A 27,334-nucleotide genomic window follows, 5' to 3' on the forward strand; every position below is an offset into this window, starting at 1 on the left:
GTTAGGTCTTAAAGGTGCAGTATGTAATGTTTATTTACATATCTGTTAAAACTGTCACCATGTAGTGACAGTATTTTATGAGACTTTACTGGCATACAGAGTCTATATAAAACTTTCTGATGAATGAAGGATGATTGTTTGCTTTTTCCTTCCCAAGGTCGAAAAGACGCTGTGGACTTCGAGGACGAGGTGAATCCCTCCGCGTCCGAACTCTCAGAATATCTGAAGTCCCTGCCAGGAGAATCAAAGATCCGTTCGTCCCTCCACTGCCTGGAATGCGGGAAGGACTGCAAAAGCCAGTCGGCTTTGCAGGCGCACCATGTCACGACGCACAGCGAGGCTGAGTCGGAGACGGCCGAGAGCAGAGCGTCACGGTTCCTCTTCTGCCGCCGCTGCTGCGTTCAATTCGACGACAAAGACAAACTGGAGACGCACATGAAGAGCCATGTCAAGGAGAAGCGCTACTCGTGCCCAGACTGCGGCAAGATGTTCATCAACGAGAGCTACATCCAGATTCACCAGCGCATCCACACAGGCGAGCGGCCTTTCCTCTGCTCGCTCTGCGGCCGCGGTTTCCACACGGCGTCTTCCCTCAAGCTCCACGAGATGCAGCACTCTGGGGAGAGGCCGTACGCCTGCTCCATCTGCGGGAAGAAGTTTCAGATTAACTCCTACCTGAACGCGCACTACCAGACCCACATCAAAGACAGGCCGTTTGTCTGCAGCGTCTGTGGGAAAGGCTACTCCCGAGCCGAGGAGCTGAAGGTCCACCACAGGCTCCACACCGGGGAAAGACCCTACAAGTGCGGGGAGTGCGAGAAGAGTTTCATATACCGCCAGGGGCTTCGGCAGCACCAGCGGACGCACGCCGGCAGGCGAATGGGACCAACCAGGCAGCTTGGCAGACCCAAACAGCAGAACAAGCTGGAAATCTGACAATACTTCTGTTCACGCATTCTTATTAGCGGTGTCACAGTAAACTGCTCTTTAGTCTTCTATCTTCCGTTCCTACCGTCTAGAATTGAGGTGGTTTCTGAGCTGGGGAACAGTCTGTAAACTCACTGTGTTTTCTATGTCGTGTTTAAGTTTTGTGCCTACGTCTTAATGCTTCCTCTTCGCTGGTAGCTCTTTTGTTCTATTTTAGTGCCTTTTGTAAACTGCATGCCAAATACACTACGTGTTTATAAAAAAAATGCACTACATCGATGTTATTTTAAACTCCTTATTGTTGAAATACAAACTTTTGTTAGAAACACATCTGTGATTTTGTTTTCTTCATATAAAGTAATAGTGTTTATAAAATATGGAGAGAAATATTGCCTTTGTAAGGCTTTAGTCCTGTTTTACAAATTTTAAGCAGTTTTTTTTTAGATATTGAAGGGACTCTGCTGTGTTTTAAAAGGTCACAGAGTTCGCTTCTGTCAGACTGCTCCAGGGCAGATGGTCCTGCAGTGTAGTTTCCAGTGGATAAATGGGTGAATAACTTAATGTAGTGTAAAGCACTTTAGAGTCCTCTGGACTAGATAAAGTGCTATACAAGTTTACAAGTTTTAAGGCCTTATTTTTAGGTCTTAAAAAGTCATGAGTACAGTATTTATAGATATAATATTATTTCAGTAATAGTAAAGACTGGTATTATTACCTCTGGCAGATTAAGATGTAAAGTCATTCTTCTACGTTGACCTAAAGATTAGGGTTATGGCAAGGGGGCTTTCCAACCTCAATTTTGAAGCCCATCATCAAAGAGAAACGCCAGCACACATCAAAAAGATTGCCTTAAAATACAATCATTGAATTTTAATTTGAATTGTCAAAATTTTGATTCTGAGAATGCAAATGTATTTCTCTTATTTCTGTCTGTAGAGTATGCAGTTAGTCTAGCAGGAGTTATTTAAAATAACTTTTTTTGATAGATTTGAGACAAATAAACATTTTATAAATGAAGATAGAAAGACCTCTAATACAAACATTATAAAGCCGTCTTTTAATTTGCTCCATTTACTTGCCCACATTTGCCTACTGTCCGCTACAGAGCTTTAGGAATAAACGCATTGTTGTGCTGTTTGGGGCTTTTATTGTGATAACCGGAAGTTTTGAGGGTCTCTAACACCAACTCAAGCTGAAAGTGTTGTCATCAGCCGTTTTTCTAACGTGACTCATTTGTTTGTTTACAATCATTTGACGCACCGTTTTAGCACCCTGAGCACTGACCTGACGCGTTAACACACTTATTGCCGTTTCGTCGCATTAAACTATTTCGAAGCGACTCCTTTTACCCGAGGGAACAATCTATGCAGAGGTTGGTCAACATGTCCATTGTCTGTCGTTAGCTAGTCGAGTTAGCGAGTGTTATCCACATCTGAGAGGGGGGTTTTGTAGAAATCTGGTGAATTTCTAGCGGGCTGTGATGATTAATGTCATTTAATTTTTTTTGTCAAAATGTAGGTTATTATTAACTGCTTGTTAAGATAAATGATGCCGTGAAACGCCACCCATGTCTCCGATAGCTGGCTATCAGCGGTCCTCCCCCCCCCAGAGCAGGAGGAGGTGGTCGCTGACCAGCTTGGTGGTGACCGCCGCTGTCACGATTAAAACTCATTTACAGGTCAATTACTGTCTGCTCAGCTCACTACGTCTGCTGAGGGTGTTGTGTATTTATCCCCCTTATTCCATTAGAGAGTTTTGTACTCCAACAGGTTAGTCATTTAATTTATTGAAAACAGTAGAAATGAGGCAGCAGATATGCATAATTAGCAACCTGGAGCTAATGCTACTGGGCTAGCTGCTCTCTTTACGTTGAATTATCAAAGTCCCAGAAAATACAGGTGACACCTTTCCATCAGATTTGTGACGCGAGGAAGGTTGCGCGTGTCGTTTCGAGTCACTCTTCCATCCACAACACCTCCTGTTCCCTGTCTGGCTGCCCTTGAGCAGGACCGTGGATGTCCTCCAGGGTGGAGAAAACAACAGCGCTTCACTAAACTACCGACACCCTTTAACTTGTTTACATTCTGAACCTTTACAGTCACAAACTTCTATATGTTTCCGTAGGATTTGTTAAGTTGAAAGGAGAATGATGCATTGTTTTTTAATTTATTAATTTTCTTTATTTTTTAAAAAGAGACATCTGAAGAGTGTGGCTTGCCTTTAAATTTAACCTCCATGCCCCAAGTCTATAATTTGTCAAAATACCCTAAACTGCAATTGCAACGATACTCATTGTGATTTGTGTTTGTACAAGCTTTAAAACTTTTGTCCATTCTTCGTAATAATAATCCCAACTCAATCAGTTTAGATGAAAAATATCAATTTCCAATTCTTGATATGGAATGCTGGTGCATTTTTGTGATTTCATATGCTTTTATCAAAACCATTGGTCTGCAACCTTTATAATCCAATGAAATAATTTTGCCCTAAAAGCGTCTGATTAAAACTCGTTTAGAGGCGCAAATGTAACCTGAGTTTTTGAAAAAAAAAAAAAAAAAAGATTATAGCTTACCTATACTTTTTCAAAAAATATCAGATTACAGGAAATGTGTAATTTATTTTTTTTTTAAATACCTTTTATTTCTATTTTTCATGTTTTAAATAAAAAAAAAAAAACATGAAACAGAAAACCTCTACAGAAAAGGATAAGTACCGATACCGATCACCCATGAGGCCGATCTTTGCCGATCACGTGAAATGGCTGTTAATTTTTCGCTTTCGATATAAATGCTGCTATGTGATCTGGCAAAATGGAAAAATTATCTGGCAATAAATTCACCTAATTTAGACATATATTACAAAATATTTGCAGGCACAATACAGCAGCTATTCAGTCAAAAGGACAACTGAAAAACCCGCAATCATTAAAATAATATTTAACAGTAGGTCCTCCGTACCATAAATTATGCACAAGTCAAATAAATCTCACAGCACTGCCTATATCAAATAATGTCAAGAAAAAATAAATATTCATTCAGAGTCAAATGCAGGTTGCATCAAAATAAACAATTCTGAGTTAACTGAATCAAAGTTTCTTGATTTTAATTTTCATCTTAAAAATTTCATTTTACTGGCACCTGACTTCAAAATTTCTACCTAGTTGTACTTGGACAGTATTGACACAAAAATATTAACTTCTATTCTTCACCTTCACAATGAGCTATTTGCCCATATTGTTACAGTCAAACATGGATTTCTCTTTTGTTAGATTGTATATTTGAGAGATGGGTTCAGAGAACTCTGACCACTTTGGACCAGCGGTGGTCCTTGTTGACGAAGATGAGCAAGAAGTAGGTGGTCTAATCAACTCAGACGGGGAAGAAGTGGAGTTCTCCGAAGTCAGTAAGTAAATAAAGATCTTAAAGTTAAGTTGGCTGTCAATAGATTAATATTTGTCTGTTCTTTTATTTGAAGTTTAAAACACCCTGAATAGTATAAATCAGCATGCACCTTTGGTAGGACCAATAAAACTGGCTATTAACAAAACATGGCTCAACTTTTTTGAAAATAGAGGCGCATTGATTGTAGTTTTCTGGCCGACAGCGAAGCTTTAAAAAAAGCCTGACCTACTGATTCCAAATTTGACCTATAACGATTTTTTTTTCTTTACTGAAAGCGAACTAAGTACAGCAACAAAGTTGCTTAATTAGCAACACTGGGGTGACTGTTGCTAATAGTGAAAGTTCAGACATGATCTGGTGGGTGGGTTTGTCAGTCAGCCCTCTCTCACCACAGAACTAAAGGGAACACTAGCTGATTTTTAGCGTTAGACAAGATCGGTTTCACAGGTAAGTATCAGCCAATCGTCACTCTCCCAAAATTTAGAAAATTGTGGCCGATGTATCTGTGTACTCACAATTGAAAATGTAAAAGAATTACATTTTCTCATTTGAATGTCATAAAAATTATGTGGAATAGTTGATGCAAAGAAACACTGGGATCCACTGAATGTTCCTGAATATTGTGCTAATCCTTAACTTTTGTTCACACAGGAGTGAATCCCATCTCAGGTGTTGTACCTGCAGAGACTCCCTCCAAGAAATTGATTCAGAGCGAGAGTGAAAAGCTAGCATCCCTCCACAGCTGCTCAGTTTGTGGGAAAGACTTTCCTTACGCCTCTAAGCTTCAGCGGCATCTGCGCACTCACTCAGGAGAGAGGCCATTCCCTTGCTCCATGTGCGAAAAGAGATTTCCAGAGAAAGGGCTCCTCATGATCCACGAAAGGGTCCACACGGGCGAAAAGCCGTTCCCGTGCACTTTCTGCACCAAGAGGTTTGCCAGTCAGGGGGAGCTGCGTCTCCATCGGCGGACTCACACGGGCGAGAGGCCTTACCACTGCTCCATCTGCCAGAAGAGCTTTTCTCGGCACTGGCACTTGAAGACGCACCTGGAGGCGATGCACTGCGAGGTAGTTGCGGGCTTCACAAGGAAGAAATTTCCATGCTCGGAGTGCGAGAAGAGCTGCAACTCGGCGGCTGAGTTGAGGGACCACCAACGGACTCACACTGGGGAAAGGCCCTTCCAGTGCTCATTCTGTGACAAACGGTTTGCCTTGTCTGGAACACTGGTGAGGCATGAGCGCCTCCACACCGGTATCACCCCCTACCACTGCTCCGACTGCGGCAAGACCTTCGCACAGCAGTGGACGCTCACCACACACATGAGGACTCACACGGGAGAAAAGCCATATAGCTGTTCTCAGTGCGACAAGTCGTTTGTCGCTCCTGGGGAGCTCCGGAGGCACACCAGGATCCACACAGGAGAGAAACCATACACCTGCGGTAACTGCTGCCGGCACTTCTCATTAGCGGGAACTCTAAGAAACCACCGCCGGTCGTGTACGCAGAGCAAGAGCGAGTCCGTCCCTGATGTCATCTTAGGAGTGAACCGAGCATCAGTAGATAAGTCGTACCTGGAGGGCCAGGCTAACTCCATTGTCTGCAAGGTAGTAGTAACAGGACACAGCATTTTGAAACTTGTTTCTTTAGTTTACTCAGTTATTTAATTTTTTTTTTTTTTTTTTTTTTACAAAACTGTATTTTAAGGTACCTGAAAGCGAGACCTCTCCAAATGCTGCTGAGCCTACTTCCTCAGAGCATCTTAACTGTGTCACATCGCCTCAGCCAGAAGAGAACCTCATTTCCACTCCCCATGTGAATGTTGTAGTGAAACAGGAAGAAGAGGAAGAACCCTTATACGGTACTTTAAAGTATTCTTGATATTCTTCTCATTATTTGCTGTATTAAAAGGGTCAGTATAATGTAAAATGCACTTTTTTTAGCTTTACATTATGTTATAATGTTATTACCTCATCAAAAATATACCTGGAGTGTCACTTTGATTCTTTCATGCATGTTTGAGAAACCCTTTAATCTCCCATGGCAAATGTTAAGCTGTGCTAAACGCCTGGTGTTCCACCAGACGTTTGCCCTTCAAGGCCAAAGCTCTTCCTCTGAGCAGCAGTTTCCAAGCTTCCGCCTCACAGAGCAGCCCTCCCCCACTCAGCTCCTTCAGACTTGCCAGAAGCAATTAGCAAACACCTGGTGGAACTGAGCATCTGCTAAGCTCATTATACGAGCTACTTAATGCAAAGCTGGTAAAAATGTTGTTAAAGGGTTAATAGAGGAGCAATGTTGTGATGATTTCCTGGAGGCTGAGTTTCAAAAAGAGCAGGAGTTTCTTAAGGGCACCAAACCCCAATTTCAAGGTGTATTGCGTCAAATTTCTATACATGCAGTATTCTTATTACAACTGAAGGTAACATTGCTACTTGGTTGTGCTATAAAGTGGTATTATGTGCCACTTTATAGCACAGCGTGGTTGGACAATACTGCCCCTTTAAATGTACATCTAACTTTAGTGATAATATGTAATGTTCATACGGGTGGTGTCCTTACATTGATAGAGGAAACTCCTGACCGGGCATCAGATGGGGAGAATTGCGAGACTCCAGAAGAAAATGAAGAGCTGCATCAGCAAAGCAACAAAGAGATTAGGATTACAGTAAAAGATGAAGAGGAGGGGTCAGTAAACGGTAAGGAGACACCAATCCTAATGTAGCGCTTTGTCACTCTACACAAAAGACACAAATAAAGCTAGAGATGCACAAATCAGGCTGATCTCCAGTTTATCTCTGGGGTCTGCCATGCCAAGGCCAATTTTCTTTCAAAGGACAGTAATGCATAGGCAAAAAACCTGATTGGGACGAGACGGATCAGAACCCCTCCAATCTTGGGAAAAGTGTAGATATGCTCATGGCCCAGTACGTTTAATTAAAGAAACCTGTGCATTTAAACAATGCAAGTCTACAGAGCCCCCCAAAAAACTGCCATTCATCTAAGAAAAAAAACAAGGATGAATTTTTAGGTACAGCCTGGCATTGTTGATGCAATAGTTTTGTCTGTAAAATCATGGATTAATTAAAATGCGATGAATTAATCACAATTTAATCAAAGACTAAAATAAGCAAGATTTTCAATTAAAACCCCTGAAATTTGTTTTTAAACAGCAAGTCCACAAACACTTGCTAGTGGAAAGTTATTGTCCTTCCAAGAGAAATGGTTTGACAGTTTTCCTTGGTTACATTACAGTCCAACAAAAGTCTTGTGATTTTGTTGCAGCAAAGGATTTTCAAATCGGTCTGTACTGGGATCAATTTGTGACTATAAGTGGACAATGGACATCGACTCAATCGAATTGATGTCCAGTTATCCAGCAAATAAGATAAAAAGCAGGAGATGTCAAGGCATTGCTTACAAAAACTGTTAGTTCTGTTAGATGAGGCAAGATGGGGACAAGCCTTTAGTGACCCCACTGATAAAAGTGGCTATTTGTATCAACTTCTCTCATATAGGACTGATTAGGATTACCCCATTTTGCTAAAGAGGTATACAGACCATTGAGTACACAAGCTTCAAAGCACAGAATGAAATGAAACAGTTTTCAGTGATAGTTGATGGAACACAGGATGTCTATGGCACTGAACAAGAAAGTGTCTTCGCTTTGTGGACCATGACTATTTCCCAAATGAGGTGTGTGTTGGACCTTACAAGGTGTCTGGCACAATGGGCTATGGTATTGCAAAGGTGGTGACAGATGTGTTGTTGGGGCTCAATCTGCCCATGTCTGGCTTTCGTGGGCATATTCTTGATGGTGTCTCAAAAATTGCTTCCAAACGGTTAGGCATCCTGTTTTGTCAGTCAATAAAATTCAAGACCATGCTTTAAAACATCGTCACATGTGAAAATACACCACTAACCAACATGAAAGCCTATGCCCAACAAAGGTGCACTATGCGTCATTCTGCAGTAGTACAGTAGCTGTGTTAGGGCAGTATGAGTGAGTACTCTACAGGATGGAGGAGATGGCAAAATACATTGCAACTGCTAAGTGGCTGGGGAAAGGAAAGTCTGGGCCTCCCTACTTAGGCTCTCCGCGACCTGACTCCGGATAAGCGGAAGAAGATGGATGCCTTCTTTGAGGATTTCAGCAAAGGAAAGACTATGTTGGGCCTCACACCTGCGTCAGCTGTTGTTGGAGAGCTTGAATGCCTTAATATTTCACTTCAGAAAAATCTCAGACTGTGTCTGGTATGTAGGCTACAGTCGTCTCTTCAGAAAAGATAAATGACGGGAGCTACCTTGCACTGTATGACAAAGTACCAACATTGGTTGACTCTCTTGATTCCATTGACTCCACTGAAAAACAAGATTGAAGATGCCTTTTTGGCAAAATAGTGGATTACAACCTGTTGAGACTGAAAATCTCAATCGATGAATCATAATTTGTATTGACACACGGAGCATAAAATCAGCCAAGAAAAGCATTCAGACTTTACTTATTTTATTAACTTTCAGCGCTGAAAGGAGACACTTTACCATTACATCCGAGAAGAGTTTCTAAAAAAGTCTGTGCAGCGTCTGAGGAGAAAGAGGAGGGCAGCTGATTATATGGACGGAAGACACTCCCTGAAATCATACCATGCCTCTGTGGCCTGATAAGTTTCTGTTTCTCGTGAGAAATGGACCTTGGTGTCTAACAGAATCAAAAATGTAACTCTTTACTATGGGCCCTTTGTCTAACAGCGTGTGACTCTTTCTCGGCCTTGGTAAAGCATCTCAACACCTAATAGTAATCATAATGATTTAACTAATTTACTAATCTCAACAAACCGGATAGCGGTGTTTAAAGTTTTGGATGCTAGAGGTTCAGTTTGGGGAGCATTTTGAAGAGGACAGCATCAAAACTTAGCTAAAATTGAAGTGTGCACTCCTGACTAAAGACAGATGATTACCCCACACCTTATCCTGAGCAGGACACAAGCTCCTTTCCTTCACAGTTCCCCTTGTTCACACCAGTCACCTCTGTAGCACAATTGGAGAGGCGGTAGAGGTTTTTATGTGACCAAGTTGCGACCCTCCTCAGACTTGTGTTGTTGGTGCCAGTGTCTTCATGTGAAGCTGCAGGGAGTTTTAGTGCGCGACACAGGGTAAAGACATGGCTACGTGCTAATATGACCCAAGGCAGACTCAACGATGCAGTTGTTTGTAATATCCTTAAAGAAAGACTGGGCAAGCTGGACATGAAAGTAATCTGCCAAGAATTTGTTGGATCCATTGGAAACATCTTTGGCCTTTTTTTGTCTGAGCCTTTGGCTAAATGGTAAAATATTTTCCCTAGTGTAAGGTAGAGTTCAATCTTGTTCTAGTCGTGCTTTAGTTAATTATTATGTTGTGCAGTACAGTGTAGTTGATGTATATTCCATTTATTAACTTTCATTTTATGTTTAGATTATAATTTAAATTACTCCTAACTTGTATTGAGACACTACAATAAAGGTTACTCAAAATATTTCTTCTGCTTGAGAAGTTGTTACTGTTAAATTTTTGTAAAGGTAATCGAGCAGAGATTAAAACAGTGTCTTTGACCACAGGAATTTTGAATACAAGTCAAGCTGAAATATAAATAATATTTTAATTAGAGTTTTGCTTCCCTGGGTCTCAACACAGATATCATGATGTCATGTGACTTTGAACTTTTGGAGACCCTTTTTTTTTAATTTATTTTTTATTTTTTCTTATTTTCAAAAACTGCAGATCTATACAAGATGATTATTTTTCCATTTCTGGCACATTATGGAAATTCAGTTTTAAATAGCTGATTCCAAAGATTCAACATTGGCACATTTAATTAAACACATCAGAGATGCATGTATTTGATCTGTTAAGAGGTCAGAGCCAATTAGGGAGCAAATTGATCACTGTCTGATTGATTGGTGCACTGTGCTGGAAGGTAATTTATCTTAAAACAATATGTTTGGATTGTTTCAATGTAGTGGATGTAATATTTATTATTCTAATGGACCAATGACTTATGTGTAATTGAAATAAAGGTTGGCTAATTACTCAATTTGGATTTTCAAAAAATACATTTGCTTATTGAAAACATGACAGTTAAAAAAAAAAATCACGTTATTCGATAAACTGTTTTTGCGGTAGAATGAATTGGTTTTTCGGCCGTATAACAATTAGTTTTTCGCAAAACTGCAATGGAAACACTTTCGCATCACATGTGATCAAAAACGAAATGTCACTACTGGAGGAAAACACGAAGACGACAAGAAGTGATAGGAGGATGATGGTACGGCATGTTTTCTAACAACTTCTCACGTGAACAAACTTTTTCACGTGTGATTTTAATTGTTTCTTATTTAATGGAAACACCACAATTGGGAAATTGTTTTTTTTTTGACAGGAGCAGAATACAGTAATAAATTGTTGTAATAAATTACATACAATAGTGAATTGAAACTGTCTTTTATAGTTCATTTGTATTGTTAGTGTGGTGCTGGAAGAGTATCAAAACTTACCTTTAAAATGCTTGAATTTTACTGTAAATAAAATGTTCAAACCCTGTTTGCGCTCCTACGCTCAGTTTTAAAGTCCTAACATCCAAATTGTCTACAGAAAATCCGGATGCTGACGAAGACGTTGAAAAACGCGGTCTTCCAACGTCACCTGAGGAAAAGCAAAGTCGAAGCAACTCGAAGAGTTCCTACTGCTGTGGGCTCTGTGGAAGAGACTGCCACAAGATGTCGGCGTTGCAGATCCACATGCGCATTCACTCGGGCGAGAAACCCTACCAGTGCTCCCTCTGCGGAAAACAGTTCACACAAAAGGGTCAGCTAAAAGGTCACTTTAAAGTCCACACGGGAGAAAAGCCATATTCCTGCCCGGACTGCGGCAAGAGCTTTGCCCACTCGGGCGCCATGAACCGACACCGGCTCACCCACACGGGTGAGAAGCCGTACCACTGCTCCGTGTGCGACCGCAGCTTTAACCAGTCTGGCCGACTGAGGGAACACGAAAAAATCCACCTGGGGGAGAAGTTCGACTGTCCCGAGTGCGACAAGAGCTTCACGCGCGCTTCCAGCCTCAAAAACCACGTGAGGCTGCACACAGGTGAGAGGCCGTACGGTTGCGATGTCTGTGGGCGAGGCTTCAGCCGCTCGCAGAGCCTCAGACTCCACAGGAGGAAACACTTTGAGACCGAAGGAACGTCTCCGGCCGCCACGAAGAATGACGACTTCTATGAGAGCGACAATAACTCCCCCATTAATATGTGCATAACGGAGAAAAATGACTGAAAAAAAACTCTTTATTTAACCAGATATATATTGGTAGTGTTTAGTACGAGATCAAAGTCTGTAAAACTGAGAAAGTGGAAAGTAGCGGCTTACCTCTGTGAATTTATTGTTACCCATCTGTAATGCTTCTATATAAAAAGTGTTAAAAACTAAAATATTTATCTCTGAAGTGGACAAACAGCCTTATGAACAGAAACACAGCTGTGGTCTGTGCTACCAAGCAGGATTACCTGCTCATCAAGAAGCACGAAGCTGGGTTACTCCTTACCTGGGTTCAGCACTATTTATTTATTTATTTTAACTTTTTTTTAGTCCATAGTAGGGAATTTATACTGAAACAAATTCTAGTCAATGGCATTTGAAAATTAAAAAAAAAAAAAAAAAAATACTTCTTTCCTCTGGTTTTCTGAGATGCACCATTTCACTTTGCTATCGTGTAAAATCGATTTTTTTGAGTTTTCACATCATGTTATAATGATATTCGTTAATCAAAGACATACCTGGAGAAAGAGGCCCAATTGCGAGGAGATAAGTTGCGAAGTCAAATTTCTTTTAAGTTATGATCGATATATAGACATGTTGCAGCGTAACGTCACGTTGTACATGCCCAAGATCCCTGCTGGAGGACAAAAACGCTGCTTGCAGACGATGGCTATCGTTGGTTTTACTGTCAACATGATGCGCTAAATCTTAAATGTATGCTTGATATATAAAAGAAAAAGTGACGTGGTGCTTTGCGACTAATTGTCAACACTATGACAACAACATAATAAGGTCCAAGGATATCACATTTCACAAGTTAGTAAAAAGTATTAATTGGGAAAAAAAAAGTGAGGGAGAGGAAATTAGTTCATTTAAACTAGCTTGACTTTGACACGTCTGCTTAGTAAAAGCTGGGATTTTTCACCATTAATACTTCAATTCATGAATCTGTAACTGTAACTACACTCTGTACTTTATGTAAAGTGAATTCATGATTGCAGCAGCTGTACTTTCTGATATTTTTTAGAACAGTTGAAATGGTAAAATAATTTAATTCTGAAACATGTTAAAAAGAAATTGCAGATATTTAATAAATACGCACCATATTGCAGGGGTGTCCAAAGTACGGCACAGCTGGGCTGATTGGACTGATTGGGGCCCCAAGCTCAGGTGGTTGATGCAAATTGAGGCTTTTTTATGTTTAATTAGTGCAAAATTATTACAGACAAATTAGAATCTTCTTAGCACCCACATAAAGAATTTTGTCTTTTGATAATCATACTTTTTGCTTTCTCTTTAATTCTGTTTTTATTACTGAGAATTGGACAATTTAGTATCCAAAAGAATGTTCAAACTGGATTCCTTACTTGTGAAAAGCCCTTTTTAAGTTCTGGATGATTTAAACTTTCCTTTCCTCTAAAAAATTCAACCCCTTTATTTAAATAATTTTTTGGTGATTTAAATGTTTTTAAAAATTATTTTATTTTATTTATTTATTTTTTTTTGTCCTGTAAGAACTTTTGCCTTGACGATTTTGGCTCGTGACAAAAACTTCAGACACCTCCGCCCTAGTGTGCTTTCTCTTTCAAACTCAAAACCTCCCAGTGATACACACTCTTCGGGACTGGAATTTGTATTATTTGTGCCTCAGAACATAGGTGCTGTAAGATGATAATGGTTTAAAACCTAAAATATTAACTTTAACAAAGAATTTACACCTTCTGTCTTCAGCAACTTCCACAAACCGCCACCAGTACGATTCAAACCCCAAAATCCCACCTCCATTGTAGGACTGAAGTAAATTTCTAACTAGGTTATCTGTTTTTATTTGTTGTTTAAGTCAAGAGAAAAAGAGACTAATAACAGATTGATATCAGCATTGCTACAGCTGATTAAAACAGACTTCTTAAAGAAACCTCCAATATGTCAAACCTGCTCTATAGTACAGGCCTAAGTTGTGTTCAAAGTTTTAACAGTATGCGTTTAATAAATCTTATAACGGCTCATATTTACACACAGAAATGCATTGAGAACGCTGCATGTGCTATTCAGAAAGTGGAAACCTTCTGAATAGCACAAAACTTTAGGAAAATAATATCTCAATACAGAAAGTAAAGAAAATGGATTTTTAGTAAATTTTAAAAAACTTAACAAGTGTTTGCATATTTCCTTCTACGCAAAAGTTTTCTGAAGATTCAGTTTTCCTCTGAATCTGGACGAATGTTTCATATTAATATTTATTTGTATAACCGCCGTCCCTTAGGAAGGCTTCAGACTGGAGTCGAAGTGACTTCATCCTGAACAGGTGACCACGATCGGACACATTCCAGAGTTTGCTTTGCCTCAGCAGCAGCACGTTTAGAGTCAGCCCACGTTTTCATCTGGTTTAAGCTCCAGAATCTGGGCTGGCGTGTTCATAACGTTAATCTGGTTAGTTTGGGACCAAGACAAGGCTTTATCGCTGCGTTTGGGATGTTGTTGAAACTTCTGCTTTAAGGGAATTTTCTCTTTCCTCTTCGCCTAAAGCAACATGACGTCTTTGGTTCTTTCAGTGTTTTTAAACTGATCGGTAACGTCTGGTATTTGATGACTAGGTCTGACGACATAGAATAAGAAACATGACCACAGCATGATACCTGAGTCACCGTGCTTTAATGTATGGTAACCAAAACTAATTGTTTGAGGACTTACATCCAAAGGGAGGAATCTTGTTATTGTTCAACAAAATGTTGCACCAATTCACTTTAGGATAGTCAGTCAGTTTGTTCTTTGGCAAATTGTAACCTGCTTGCTTTTTTTTTCTTTCAAAAATTTGACTATGTGATGGCTTCTTGCCATAAACTTCTTCATATCTTGGTCTTGTTAATTTTATATATGAGAAATCTGGAGTTTTCCAAAGTCTTTGCCATTTTGGGAATTCTTTGATCCATTCAAGTGGCATCTTTCCGTTTTCTTCCTGGTCTTTTATGTCACAGCATATTAGGGTCACTGGAAAAAAGGAGTAAATATTTACCAAAAACCTCTCTGTACTTTTCTAGAAAAAAATAAAAAGTAGGAAATGTTCTAGTTTGAAAAGTCAAAAATGTTCAACTTTTGAAATTCATACATTTTTGAGTTTTTTTTTTTTTTTAATTAAACTCAAAATTTCAGAGTGTTTTTTCTAGCAAACTTTTGGCTTTTCTAGTAGAGAAATGTCCTTGTTATATCTCGAAAATTTTTGAGTGCTTGGCGGAAATTTACTCCTGTATTTTCTACACAGTGCATGGAAAATCAGTACTGTGTCATTCTTTTAGGCTCTAGTTTTCCTTTTTCACTTCTTTATATGCCTTCACTTCTCCAGTCAGCTTTTTATTCCAAGTCTGGTGTTTGATTCATAGGGATTGCCCTATTACCAACATGTGCTGCCTCACTTTGAATTAATGATTTTAATTATACAATATGAGCAATATACTGTACATGCTATGTTGCTGTGATGGTCTTCTACTACTCTACTGCGCCTACAACTGCATTATTTTCCATGCAGAATACTGCTGTCTGTCTGGTTTGTGATGTTGAACTGATATTATTTTGAACACGTTTGTAATTTTCTCCAACTAACACGTTCAAAATCAGCTCTCACTGCAAACGCAAAGTTTCATGTTGCAAAGTCTCATTTATTCTAATTTACCGTCTTCTTCTGTTTAGATTGGTCGGTGATTCCACTTTGTCCAAACAATGCTTGTCATATCATTAATTTTGAATGTGAACATGGAACAGATAAGTATATTTGTTGGGTCTTACAGTGGACATTAGCTCATTTTGCTTTTAAAATTAAAAATGAATAGGCTTTTAAGTTTTCTTTTTTTTTTTTTTTTTAAAATAAACTTGAATGTTTTCAATACAATAAGGACCAAACATGTATGGGACACGAAACGTGTTCTTTTATTCTTGATTATTTAATGAATTTTATCTGTATAAGAAAATGCGTCATTATTACGTGTGTCTTTAAAATTATGAAACATCATTGAGAGATCACACTTAATATGAGGTCTAAACGGTTCAAGAATCCAGATAGGTTTGTGTTAAAAAGACAAAAGATTGTCCTGTGTGTCACATATACTCCTTCTAACAGTTAAATAATTTTGTGAAATGCTTCAAATTTGCTCTGTAATGTTGATTCGTGTCTATCAAAACAGCCAACCAACCATAAACAGAATACTATCACCAAAAGGATGCATTATCCAAAGAGGAAATGATTTTTATGCTGTGTTGATGGTGGATATATTTACTGATGTAGCTGTATCAGATGTGTTGCCTTACAATAAAAGTATTTAACATTGCATTGTGCTCCTGTTTGACTGTGTGTAAAGGACTATAATCAACTGTGACCAAATCAGATGAAAACGTTAAAAATACTTCCACAAACACTTAGTGTTTTGGACACATTGAGAAACGTAACATCTTTAGGCAGGTTTGCAGGGTGAGAACACGTCATTTACTATTTTGTATTCTGGGTTTTCTTTGTAATCTCAAAACTACTTATTTTTTTGTTTTTGTTTAACTTTGTTGACTTATTAAAAAGCTGCTCATTGACAAATACATTAGACAGTAGCAATAATAGTAATAGTAAATCATTATTTCTAGGATATTTGAACACAAATACATTACCAGAGGTGTCAAACTCCAGTCCTCAAGTGCTGCTGTCCTACAGTTTTTAGATGTGCCACAGGTACAAAAACGCTGGAATGAAATGTCTTAATTACCTCCTCCTTGTGTTGATCTGTTCTCCAGCGCCTTGCTAATGACCTAATTATTCTATTCAGGTGTGGTGCAGCAGAGGCACATCTAAAAGTTGCAGGGCAGTGGCCCTCCAGGACTGGAGTTTGACACCTGTGCATTAAACAATACTTAATTATTTGGTGGAATTTGAATGAAGATTATGTGGTGTACAAGTTACATCTGAACGCACCGCCGTCTGAAAACGCCACCATGAGCTGCTTAAAACATTTTTATACAGACAAAATTCCCTTTAAAATTATGAACTATTCGTCACTATGTAAACGGAAATAACAATGTCGAGCTAAACATATGATATTCTCTTTTTTAATTTACCAACCGGAAGTTAAAAATATTCCGAGGGATATTGAATGCAGCTTCCAGATAAACAGACGTGCAACATGCAGACAGGGGACGAGTCTGTGAGTGCAGGCCAACACTTTGTAATGCTGACATTTGTTTAAAGCAGAGGCTAGATTCAAGCAGTGCATTAATAAGTATTTTAGAACAAAATTCAGAATCGAGACAAGATATCATATTGAATATTAATCAATCAATTTTTAAAATTAAAAATTTGGATCTAGGGTTAAGTTAATTTGGATTCCTGCCCATATTGGGATAGTAGGAAATGAATTGGCAGATCAATTTGCTAAGAGTGCAGTAAAAAGGGATAATGTTGAGTTAAATATCAAAATAAGTAGAAATGAGGTCAAAAATATTAGTAAAATATATTTTAAAAAGAAATGGCAGGAATTATGGGATAGAGAAGAAAAGGCAAGATTTTATTATAGCATTCAAAGAAAAGTAGGGGAATGTAGGGAAGGTAATAGGAATAGAAAAGAAGAGGATATTATATCCAGATTAAGGTTTGGGCATACGGGGCTAAATAGTACTTTGAAAATAATTAATAAACATAGTACAGGGTTGTGTAATTATTGTGGAGAGTCAGAAACAGTGCAGCATATTTTTCTAGATTGTGATAAGTACAATCGGGAAAGAGAGATATTAGTCAGAGAGTTAAATAGAAATAAAGTAATTTTAGATATTAAAAATCTGCTGCAAAGGTCCTCTGAAGATGTAATATTTAATAGCATTTTTAGTTATCTTAGGAAATCAGGTTTTATGGGAAGATTATAGTGATAGGACATCTAATCTATACTCCAGTCTGGAAGGTGGCGGTAATGCACCTATAAGTTGTTTGCCAACCGCCAAAAAACCTAAAAGAAGAAGAAGAAGAAGAAGAAGAAGAAAGCAGAGGCTGTTTTGGCTGCTGTATTTTGTGCCTGAGAAGTTCAAAGTTCAGGTAAGAACCTAACAATACGACGCTTCTTCCAGCTAAAGCTACAATATTAGCTAAAATGATTCTGCTGATGAAGTTAGCCAACATTAAAATACACCGAATGCTACATATTAGCACACTTTTGTCTTCGGTATCTATTTGCTGCGTTTATAGCGGTAATGCTTGAACATACCTGGCTATTAGTATCAGTAGCGACATTTCTCTTTGTTGTTGTTTAACCTCCATAACAACAGCTACTAGACACGAGAAAGTCTAGTAGCTTTCATGTACGCAGTACATGAAAGCAATTTTACACTTGTCTTTTTGCTTCACATATTACATTCGCTTTTAACAAATTATGCAATTTATTAATCACAAGAAAGGGACCAGTTGTAAATAAATGTTTTAAATAAGTAGTTTTAAAGCATTAGGTTTTCGACAATGCTTCATTTTTGTTGGTAGTATTGGCTGTCTGATCATGTGACCATCCTAAACGGTATTTGTTTTTGTCCAACTCTGTGTGACAGACTAACATTATTACAATGGTGTCGTATAAGAGGCTCAATCCAGAAAACGTTCAGTTTTCTGGTGCACTTTTATCAGAAGAGCATCATCGTCCAGCTCAAGAAGATGTGGCCGTGAGTTCATTTTTTACTTGCATTATTGTGATTATTTGATTGGACTCCTTGTTATTAAATGGAAACTCCGAAAACAGAAGTTGGTCTCTTTCTTTGTTGCGTTTACACGTAGACAATTTCTGTTTGCAAATATGGATTTTTAAGGAGCAGATATTGCCTGGGATATTGCACAAACAATCATTATTTTAAATGACAGCTTGGTGTAATAATTTATTTTTTTTATTTTTGAACTTATCCTGTTTGGCAATTCAGAACTGTTGTCCGAGTGTTAAGGTGAGGCCCAACAGATTTACTGTCACAAGTAAATACAGCTTTTACCAAGATGCTCCACTTGCTATAGATATTTAAAACTTAACTAGAAATTTATTTGGGTTTATTTCAAATGTAACGGACAAAGAGATGAAAAAGAAACGAGAAAGGTAGGGAATAGGTTCAGAAGTAAAGGAGATGGGAGTAGAGGAGAGAACAGAAGTCACCACGCTTGAAGTCTGCCTCTAAACCTGAGGAAAGGGGAAAAAAAACTGATAAATCACAACAAGCCAGGGCATTAATTTATTATTTTCTCTAACTCTTGTCAGGTGCCGCAGCCAGACAGCACCTCTCTGCTCCCCAGAAGGCTGTCATGCTCAATCACCAAAGTTATGCTGATTCTCGGCAGCCTGCTGCTGGTCCTGTTCGGGGGCTGGCTGCTGCACACCATATACTGGCTGCGCACCACGTCCGTCCAGGCGCACAGGCTGCCGCCGCCAGCGCCAGGGCAGGCTCTAGGCCCCGTGTTACAAGCGGACATAAATGACACGGTGACCGCTGCACGTTCCAAAGCTTGCAGTGCTATCCCAGAGTCGTGGAGGTTCGATTGCTACCCCGAGAAAGCGGTGGTTGTGACCCAGGAGCTGTGTGAGGCCAGGAGTTGCTGCTTCATTCCTGCTTCTGGTTCAACTAGAGGCAGATCTAGGAAAAACGGTATCCCGTGGTGTTTCTATCCTCCTGACTTCCCCTCATACTCCTTGGTGTCATCGAAAGACACGTCGATGGGACTCAAAGGTACCCTGGTAAAAGATGTGAAGACTTACTACCCTGGAGACATCCTCACTCTAGAGATGGAGATCAGACACGAAACGGACACACGCCTGCGTGTCAGGGTGAGTACAGGAGCAGTTTTAGTCTTCCAGTCCTCCTCTAGTGATTCCTGGGTAGTGAAACATGTTGCATTAGATCTAGAGATCTTTGTTCTGGAGAAGATCCTGAGAAGTTTTTGGTCATGGTTGGTTTTATGAAGGCATAGTTTGAAGAGAAAGAAAATGTTAAAGGACGAGATCATGAAGTTTGCCTCTTTTTGTATTACAAAACAATATCTGTTTGACTTTCTAAATCAATGTAGACTTTGTTCTGAACTGCAGTTAGCAGCACAAACTTTAGGTATCGCGCAGACTGATGCTTGCTCACCATTTATCTAAAAGAGGTTGCAAAGACCATTCAAAGTTTGAACAACACCTTGTGATGCTACTGTGTTTGTTCCTTGTGTGGGAAGATAATCAGCTTAAAGTAGATGACACCCCAGCGTCACTTTTGATACGCATGCCATGATACTGTAACATGTGATTTGATCTCCGGCTAATAGCAGCTGAGCTGAATTAATGTTGTGCCACTAGCGTCACAACACAAAGACTGCTAACGGAGGTGCCACAAATTTATTTATTCATTTTTACCGACGATGGTTCCTTTGTAGAAGAAAGATGTCATTTGACGGTGAGCTTGTTGGAAAAGGGAGTTTGAGTGGTGGAAGCTAGCAAGCTAAACAGCTAGCGACAGCCTGTTAATATCCGCTCAAAGTGATGCAAACGTTTTTCAGTTGCATTAAATGGCTACATTAGATGAATCAGATGAAGTAAAAGAATTACAACCAATATTAATGTAACAGAACCTCAATGTAAAAAAAAAAAAAAATCCAAACTGACTCTGTCCCCACAGCCACCATCTGCTCTATTCAGATGCTCACTCTGCAGTAATGAAGAATCAATATTTTTCTACAAACTTGTGTGAACTTTTTTACTTTTTACTGAATTGCAGATAACAGACCCCTCCAGCTCACGCTTTGAGGTCCCACTCTCTGTCCCCACTGCCACCAAGAAAGCAGAAAACCCCGAGTACGTTGTAGAGCTTTCAAAGCAGCCTTTTGGCCTCGCGGTGAAGAGGAAGTCTACAGGAACTGTTCTGTGAGTCTGACCTTAAAATGTTTCAGTTTGTTTTTCTTTTCCTTACATTTTTATTTATCAGCACCTTTTGTTTTGCTCGGTTATCATGAATTCCCTCCATTATCTTGTGCTGAGAACGTGAACAAGATGAGAAGACATTAAGTGAACTAAACAGAAGAGGTTTTGTTTTTGGAAGATTTAAATCCAGGATGCACTCTTGGTTTGCTTCCATTAAGAGTGTTGGTCTAGCCCCTGACTTCATGGATATTGCAACAATAAATGTTTAGGATATTTTAAATGACATTATGCAGACATTCAACAATAAAAACAGCTTAAACACTTTTCTTTTTAATATTAAAGTTTTGATATGTTTCAACATACGAGATATACATGAATGCACCATTAAAGCACCACTGGTGGGAAACCGCTTCCTGTTGAAGTGTTGTCACATCTCATGTTCATATTCTGCTTGACATCGTTTCAAGTAGGGCTGAAAAGATGAAAGAAAATTGAATTAATGATCACTAATTTAGTTGGCAATTAATCATTAACTGGAGTATAAAGACTAAAACAAAGGCAATTTGCTGAACTGCCCCCCAACATATTTAGAACAGTAATTGAGGCAAAACTGTACAAAAAATATATACATTGAGTATTTAAGATACAAACAGATATGCGTTAGTTTTAGCTTTACCTAGTTCAGATTTCCTGAAGGAATGCTACATCATTGCATTTTAGGCAAAAACGTGTTTTCTTATTACATTTTTTATTAATATTGTATTAAAGTTTAAATGAAGAATCTGTAGAACGTGCCATTTAAAAAGTGGATTGATCATCAGAATAACTGATTAATCCATTACTAAAATAATTTAGTTGCAACTCCTTCTACAAAAGCCCTGTTCTATGCTTTCATAAAATCAACCTCCACCGAGTAATGAATGATTTTTTTTTTTTCCTCCTCCATCAGCCTGAACACCACAGTGGCGCCGCTCTTCTACGCTGATCAGTTCCTCCAGTTCTCCACCGCCCTGCCCAGTCGGTTCATCTATGGCCTGGGTGAACACCGCTCCACCTTTCTGCACGACGTCCAGTGGAACACACTCACCATGTGGGCCAGAGATGTTCCTCCCACGGTAAACACGCTAATCGTTGGTTTGTTTATGTTTCTCATCGCTATGGCAGCCTAGCCTTTGATCAAGGTAGCACAAATAATGATTTACAGCCTTCGTTTTATTATTCTAATGGTGTCTGTATGAGTTTGCTCTTATCTAAATGACAAGGCTGAAGTTGGTTTGTTTTTGTTTTGTTTTTTTCCTGGTTTGTAGGAACAGACGAACCTCTACGGGGTTCATCCATTTTATCTGGCGATGGAGGACGGTGGGGATGCACACGGCTTCTTCCTCCTGAACAGCAACGCCATGGGTCAGATATACCCACACTTAGATCTACAGTGGAAGTACACACAGTGGTGAAAAGCACAGAGTTTTGAAACAGTCTAAATACCTGCTGTCAAAATGAAGAAATCCTAGAAAAGCGGAAGTTTGTTTTTCATGTGATCCCTTTCAGTTATGTGATTCAACCTCAACTTCCCAGTGTTGTTAAAGAGCATTGCCTCTAAATTTGACATGTAATCATTTATTTGTTTGGGATCATTCCAATTACTGCAAAGCAGGCATAAAATAAAAAATGGTTCAAATTGGTTTTCAGGCAGATTTTTTTTTATTTAATTTAATTTTTTAATGTCTGTCCCTCTTCTAAATATGAGCCGTTACTCGGAGAGAGTAATCACATTATTTCAATTATTACATTTCATGGGAAAATAATTTCTACCGGTTCCACGTTGACATGTTGATGCACAAATCTTATTAGGAATGGCTAATGATAATACATGTTGACCTTTTACCGATGGATTTTAACTGTTCTTTTCTAATTAACTCATCAAAATTAAACACACAAGTTCAAATATCTACGGACACAAGCCTTTTGGGTCATCTCTAGTAATGTTTTATTAAATGCCAACATATGAGGAAATTTAAATGAACTGTTTTAAATTAGTTTGTCATTTTAAGACCACTAAATAGTTATGTAACTTTTACAAATTATTTTATAAAAAAAAAAAAAAATTGTGGCTGTCTTGACAGTAAAATCTGTGGAAAAAATAGAACTCTTCTGCCTTCTTCCAGTGCTACAGTTGACTTTTTTTTCATATATATATTAATGCACTGTTCCCAACCAATCAGAGACAGGGGGAGGATCTTGGCGCTGTCAATCAACTTCTTGTGGTTGCTGCTAAATGTGCTAATGGCAGAGAAACGACTTGGTCTAAGATGACCGTTTTAATGTTAATCGGTGGCTATGCTAGCTAGCATTAGCATTCATGGAAGACTAGTCGTCCTCCTTCATTAATTCAACCACCTTGTACAATTTCTACTGTGCTTAAAGTTGCCAGGATTTCTAGCCATAGAATTAAGTCTGACAGTTCAGCCGAGACGAGTGGTCAGATTTTTTCATCTGAGGGACGTGTGCATCCAGTTGTTTTTAAAATTCAGTCTTGAGTTATTTGTTGTCCGTTGATCACCCTATTGGAACAAAAACAATTTAGATGCATAATTAAGAGCCTAAAAATAACATTTAAGTTCAGTTTGAGGTTATGGCTGCAGTTGCAACTCTTGTTAGGTTTGCTGCAGATTTGTAAACAAAGGTTTGGTTTTCAGCTTCAAGCTGCTTTTTTTGTGTGTGTGTTTGATCAGATGTGGCCCTCCAGCCGGGCCCCGCCCTGACCTGGCGTACCATCGGAGGAATCCTGGACTTCTATGTGTTCCTCGGTCCAGATCCTGGTTCAGTCGTTCAGCAGTACGTGGAGGTCATAGGTCAGTGAGTGTGCTTTGATGAAGACTGAAACGACTTGTAACTGGTCGTCTTGATCACTGAAAGAAAAAGATGGAACGACAACGACTTACAAAATCAGAAAGAAATGGTGAAATGTATCACTTTGAGATCCGTTTGTTTTCTGATATTTCTTCCTTCCAACTGATTTTTCTCACAGGACAGCCAGCCATGCCAATCTACTGGGCCTTAGGGTACCACCTCTGTCGGTGGGGCTACAAGACCAGCAATGCCACCTGGGAAGTTGTCAAGAGAATGAGGAATTATGGGATACCGCAGGTGAATATTCATTAATACCAGTCATTACTTTTTGCTGCTGTTGTTGAAATTATGTTATGAATTGTTGCGTAACAACAAAGACCAAAAGTAATTCTCAAACACAAACCTTCTTCGTACTGTCAGATGTTTTTTGTTTTTTACATAAAGCTAAGACTCTGTGTTTCTATAAAACACAAAATAGAAAATTTCTAGTTTCTCTTAATTTCAGTTATAGTAACTTAAAACCGTTTTGGAAAATTAAAAATTTACTCTCACTTTTTAATTATCCCCCAGTGGGCCGAGAGGGGCAGCTTATTGCCCATTGATTTTAATTAAAAAAAAGGTACAATTTTCAGTTTGTTAAAATTTATGTCACAAATTTGAATTCCTTTGTCATTGTGCAAGAAAGCACAACAAAATCTAAAAAAATTGCAACTCTTGAAATTGGAGCTAAATAAATGACTAAAGGGTAAATAAAAATATGGTAAAAACAAATAGAAACAGCAGGGATGGTCAAGATATTGGAAACATTGCAGTTGATATGTATTGATATTGTACTAAGAATATTATGATTGTTCAGGCTATAGATGAAGCCGCGGTGGTCAGAGCGATTAATTGAAATGAACATGTTAAAGTCTAGGCCGAAAATGATTTACTAATTCATTCGAGGCATGCTCACTGCAACGTATGGTGGAGGATCTGTAATGCTGTGGGACTTTTTCTCCTTCAAAAGCTGTGGGAGATTTGTAGGAGTTCATCATGAACTCTCCTTTTTTTTTTATACCTGCACCAGAAACGGTGTGTGTGTGGAGATATATATATATATATATATATATATATATATATATATATATATAGTCACACTTCTCTCTGTTTTTTTTCTGTGTTCTTCAGTAGCCAATAGTTACCAAATTCACTGTTGAATCACCAGGACATTTTGAATAAAGACCTTTGTTGGGTCACCAGCATAATGATCCAGAACAGCTGGTTATGGTGCATTGGAGACATAATCTTCAGAGTCGTATATTATTCATAACGACTCGTGTTTGTTTTGGCTGTCTGTTTCCAGGATGTCCAGTGGAATGACATCGACTACATGGACCAAGCCAAAGACTTCACCTTTGACCCGATGAACTTCAACACGCTTCCGGACTTGGTGCGGGACCTCCACGCTCACAACCAGACCTACGTCATGATGATGGTCCGTAGAAGCGCACATTCGCCATGGATCCGATTGGAAGCGTGCATCTAACTGGGTTCTTTTCCCGCCTGCAGGACCCAGGAATCAGCAGCACACAGCCGGAGGGCTCCTACTGGCCCTTCGACGAGGGACTGAAGAGAGGAGTCTTTATCAAGGACGCTGAAGGGAAGACTCTAATCGGGAAGGTGAGAGAGGAGCCACATTGCGACATCAGCTGAACACGTCTCCACTCGTGGTTTTCACAAGACTCGATCACATGCTCACACTGTTTCTGCAAGATAAGAAGCTGTCGCTGCAGCTGGAGGTTTAGACACGTGGCTTAATGCTGTGATAGCTGTTCCTCCCAGATTAGATTTAGGTGTGTGAGACTTCCAGTGGGTTACATTTGGACAGCAGCATCAGTTTTAAATACCGGGGTTGATGAGAGGTGTTTGTTTAAAGGGGCAGTATTATGTAAAGTCAACTTTTTGAGCTTTACATCATGTTATAATGTTGTTCCCTCACCAAAAACACACCTGGAATGTTTTGATTCTTTCATGTTTGAGAAATCCTTTAATCTCCCGTGGCAACCATTCAGCTGTGCAAAATGCCTGGGTGGACCTAGCCCCGCCTTTGAGGATGAAGCTCCTCCTCAGAGCCGCAGTTTCCAATGCTCTACTCATTGTAGAGCAGTTATTTTCTTAGTTGTGGTCTGGTTGGCATGATTTTTGTGTTGTGTGTGTGTGTTTTTTTTCTTTTTTTTATCCCTACAGATATTTCCTCTTCTCTACTTTCTTGTAGGTGTGGCCTGGTCTGACAGCATTTCCGGACTTCTCCGATGAGGCGACACATGAATGGTGGTATGAAAACCTGCAGAGGTTTCATGAGAAGGTCCCATTTGATGGATTGTGGATTGTAAGTAAAACAAATATGCCATTTTTAAATTGAAACATTTTATTAATCAGTGCCTTAGGTTTGTAATTATACTGTTTGAACTTGTTCATATTTTGTAATGTTTTAGCAAAGGCCATTTGCTCCTTGTAAGCATTTTTTTTTCTACCCAACTAATAATTGGTTAATCAAAGGGTAATCCACAGATCGGCCTTGTACTATACTGATAAGACTAGCAGAAAGAGCTGAGCTTCTCACATGTTAGAAATATTACTTCAGCTGCAGATGCATCCTTAGTCTCGAACAATCAAGCGTACACTAAAGGAATATTACGTTACTGCATTCTAGGAATTAAATGTTTTTCTTGTCTGTTTGCATTTTTAAACTGATTTCTAATATTCTGTAAAATCAGCGCAAGTGGTTAAATTAAAAAAAATCTGTAGATTGTGTCAATTTTTTTAATCCGATTAATTGTCAGAACAATTGATTACTAAAATAATTAGTTGCAGCCCTACTCTGTTCCAGAGATTCCCAATAAAGTCTGAGGTTCTATTGTGACTAAACATTTTTTTTTTTTTTTTTTTTTTTGACACCGTTATTGTTTTGCTTTAGGACATGAACGAGCCATCAAACTTCCTGGATGGATCTACTGTTGGCTGTCCGTCAAACAGTCTGGAAAATCCTCCGTACACGCCGGGTAGAAGACAACAAACAGAAACGTCCTCCAACATACGAGCCGTCCATACGCAGTCATACAACCTGTCTTCTTTTTTTGTTTCAGGTGTGCTGGGAGGTTTGCTCAGATCTAAAACTGTATGCGCCTCTGCACAGCAGAAACTGTCAACACATTATAACCTGCACAGTCTGTATGGACTCATGGAAGCTAAAGCCACTGCAAGGTCTGGACTTTACATACAGAGCAGGGAAGTTACCAGAAAGTTACTCATACACTTTTTTCATCTCTTAATCTCTTGTTTTCTTTGTTTTGTGTCTTGTTCAGTGCTCTGAAGAGGATTTTGGCGAAGAGACCGTTTGTGATCTCTCGCTCCACGTTCCCCAGTCATGGCTCATATTCAGGTCACTGGCTGGGAGACAACAGGAGCCATTGGAAGGACCTTTACACCTCCATCGCAGGTTAGTTGCATTTCCTTACATTTACAAGAGTATCATGATGTGTTGCAGTAAAGGACAAACGTCTTCCTCGCCTTCACTGTCAGCCGTGTCACTGCAGGATTTCTGGTGAACAATTAAAACGGAAGTTAATTTTTCCTTCAAAATCTGAAACCTGCACCATTGGGTCATTTGAATGAAGACATATTAGGGGCAGTATAGATGTAAAAAATTTTTTAAAAAGGAGTAAATTTCCACCAAAAAATTCTGAAATTTTAAGATAAATTTCAGAAATGTTCTAGAAAAAAAACTTGGATTGTTTCTGAGCTTGAAAAGTCAGATTTGCTTGAAAAATAATCAGAAATTTACTAAAGATGGTGGAAATTTCTGAGCTTTGGAAATCTTAAAATTTTTACTTTTGAAACTCAGAAATTTCCGAAAGTTTTCCAGAAAATTTCTTTTTTTTTTTCCAGAAATTTACTTCTTTTTTTTTTTTTTTTTTTTAATACACCAATGCCCAAACACCCA

The 27,334-nt window shown here is 39.0% G+C and overlaps 3 protein-coding genes across 4 annotated transcripts in view; all 3 read left to right on the forward strand.

Annotated features, from left to right (window-relative positions):
* Window positions 1-1,257, forward strand: part of LOC106964768 (zinc finger protein 37-like) — a 13,908-nt gene extending 12,651 nt beyond the window's left edge. For both annotated transcript variants that reach the window (XM_015060448.1, XM_015060449.1), the window contains one exon: window positions 158-1,257. In XM_015060448.1, the coding sequence (XP_014915934.1) occupies window positions 158-936 (779 nt within the window). In that variant the 3' untranslated portion in view covers window positions 937-1,257. The remainder of the gene's footprint in view (window positions 1-157) is intronic.
* Window positions 1,258-2,092: 835 nt separating this feature from the next.
* LOC106964767 (zinc finger protein 271-like) lies at window positions 2,093-13,469 on the forward strand. The gene is made up of 6 exons (XM_015060447.1): window positions 2,093-2,299; window positions 4,196-4,329; window positions 4,980-5,932; window positions 6,033-6,186; window positions 6,893-7,021; window positions 10,953-13,469. The coding sequence occupies exons 2-6, from the start codon at window positions 4,212-4,214 to the stop codon at window positions 11,630-11,632; spliced, it is 2,034 nt and encodes a 677-aa protein (XP_014915933.1). The 5' UTR covers window positions 2,093-2,299; window positions 4,196-4,211; the 3' UTR covers window positions 11,633-13,469.
* A 3,276-nt stretch (window positions 13,470-16,745) lies between these two features.
* The window catches only part of gaa2 (alpha glucosidase 2), a 17,262-nt gene continuing 6,673 nt past the window's right edge, over window positions 16,746-27,334 (forward strand). The window contains exons 1-15 of the mRNA XM_015060446.1: window positions 16,746-16,840; window positions 17,627-17,672; window positions 18,176-18,286; window positions 18,865-19,428; window positions 20,357-20,502; window positions 21,449-21,614; window positions 21,807-21,903; window positions 23,232-23,351; window positions 23,528-23,646; window positions 24,695-24,826; window positions 24,901-25,011; window positions 25,607-25,720; window positions 26,309-26,393; window positions 26,478-26,595; window positions 26,697-26,830. Coding sequence (XP_014915932.1) covers window positions 18,191-18,286; window positions 18,865-19,428; window positions 20,357-20,502; window positions 21,449-21,614; window positions 21,807-21,903; window positions 23,232-23,351; window positions 23,528-23,646; window positions 24,695-24,826; window positions 24,901-25,011; window positions 25,607-25,720; window positions 26,309-26,393; window positions 26,478-26,595; window positions 26,697-26,830 — 2,002 coding nt within the window. The 5' untranslated portion in view covers window positions 16,746-16,840; window positions 17,627-17,672; window positions 18,176-18,190. The remainder of the gene's footprint in view (window positions 16,841-17,626; window positions 17,673-18,175; window positions 18,287-18,864; window positions 19,429-20,356; window positions 20,503-21,448; window positions 21,615-21,806; window positions 21,904-23,231; window positions 23,352-23,527; window positions 23,647-24,694; window positions 24,827-24,900; window positions 25,012-25,606; window positions 25,721-26,308; window positions 26,394-26,477; window positions 26,596-26,696; window positions 26,831-27,334) is intronic.

This window comes from Poecilia latipinna, unplaced genomic scaffold, assembly GCF_001443285.1.
Source record: "Poecilia latipinna isolate Pla-1442-1.1 unplaced genomic scaffold, P_latipinna-1.0 Scaffold1716, whole genome shotgun sequence".
NCBI lineage: Eukaryota > Metazoa > Chordata > Actinopteri > Cyprinodontiformes > Poeciliidae > Poecilia > Poecilia latipinna.